Source organism: Phaethon lepturus, unplaced genomic scaffold (genome assembly GCF_000687285.1).
Source record: "Phaethon lepturus isolate BGI_N335 unplaced genomic scaffold, ASM68728v1 scaffold31036, whole genome shotgun sequence".
In the NCBI taxonomy this organism is placed as follows: Eukaryota; Metazoa; Chordata; class Aves; order Phaethontiformes; family Phaethontidae; genus Phaethon; species Phaethon lepturus.
The window spans coordinates 2,285-2,603 of NW_010547362.1; the positions used below are offsets into that span (position 1 = coordinate 2,285).

The window sequence follows — 319 nt, forward strand, 5'->3', positions numbered from 1 at the left end:
GCGTAGCACTGCACCACACCATGCCGCACAGCACACCAAGCACCAGTGTATGACCCTGTGCAGCATGATGCTGTGCTGCTCTGTGCCATGCAGCATCATGTGCAGTGCCATACTGCGCTCTGCCATGCTGTGCCGTGTGGCCCCCTGACCCCCACCACCCCCACCTCATCATGAGGGTCTTGTAGACGGAGTCGCGCAGCTGGAAGACGTGGTTGCTGACTGCCAGGTTGTGCTGCAGGCGGAAGGGCTCCAGCACCACGCCGTCCCGCACCGGGAAGGTCAGCCGCAGCTCCTCCCCGGGGGCCGGCCCTGCCGGGGA

The 319-nt window shown here is 65.5% G+C and overlaps 1 protein-coding gene across 1 annotated transcript in view; it reads right to left on the minus strand.

The window, feature by feature from the left end:
- The window catches only part of LOC104622751 (zinc finger MIZ domain-containing protein 2-like), a gene marked incomplete at both ends in the record, with an annotated part of 2,509 nt that extends 2,196 nt beyond the window's left edge, over nt 1-313 (minus strand). Inside the window, 1 exon segment of the mRNA XM_010289628.1 lies at nt 165-313. Within this exon segment, the coding sequence (XP_010287930.1) occupies nt 165-313 (149 nt within the window).
- Between the last annotated feature and the right edge of the window lie 6 nt (nt 314-319).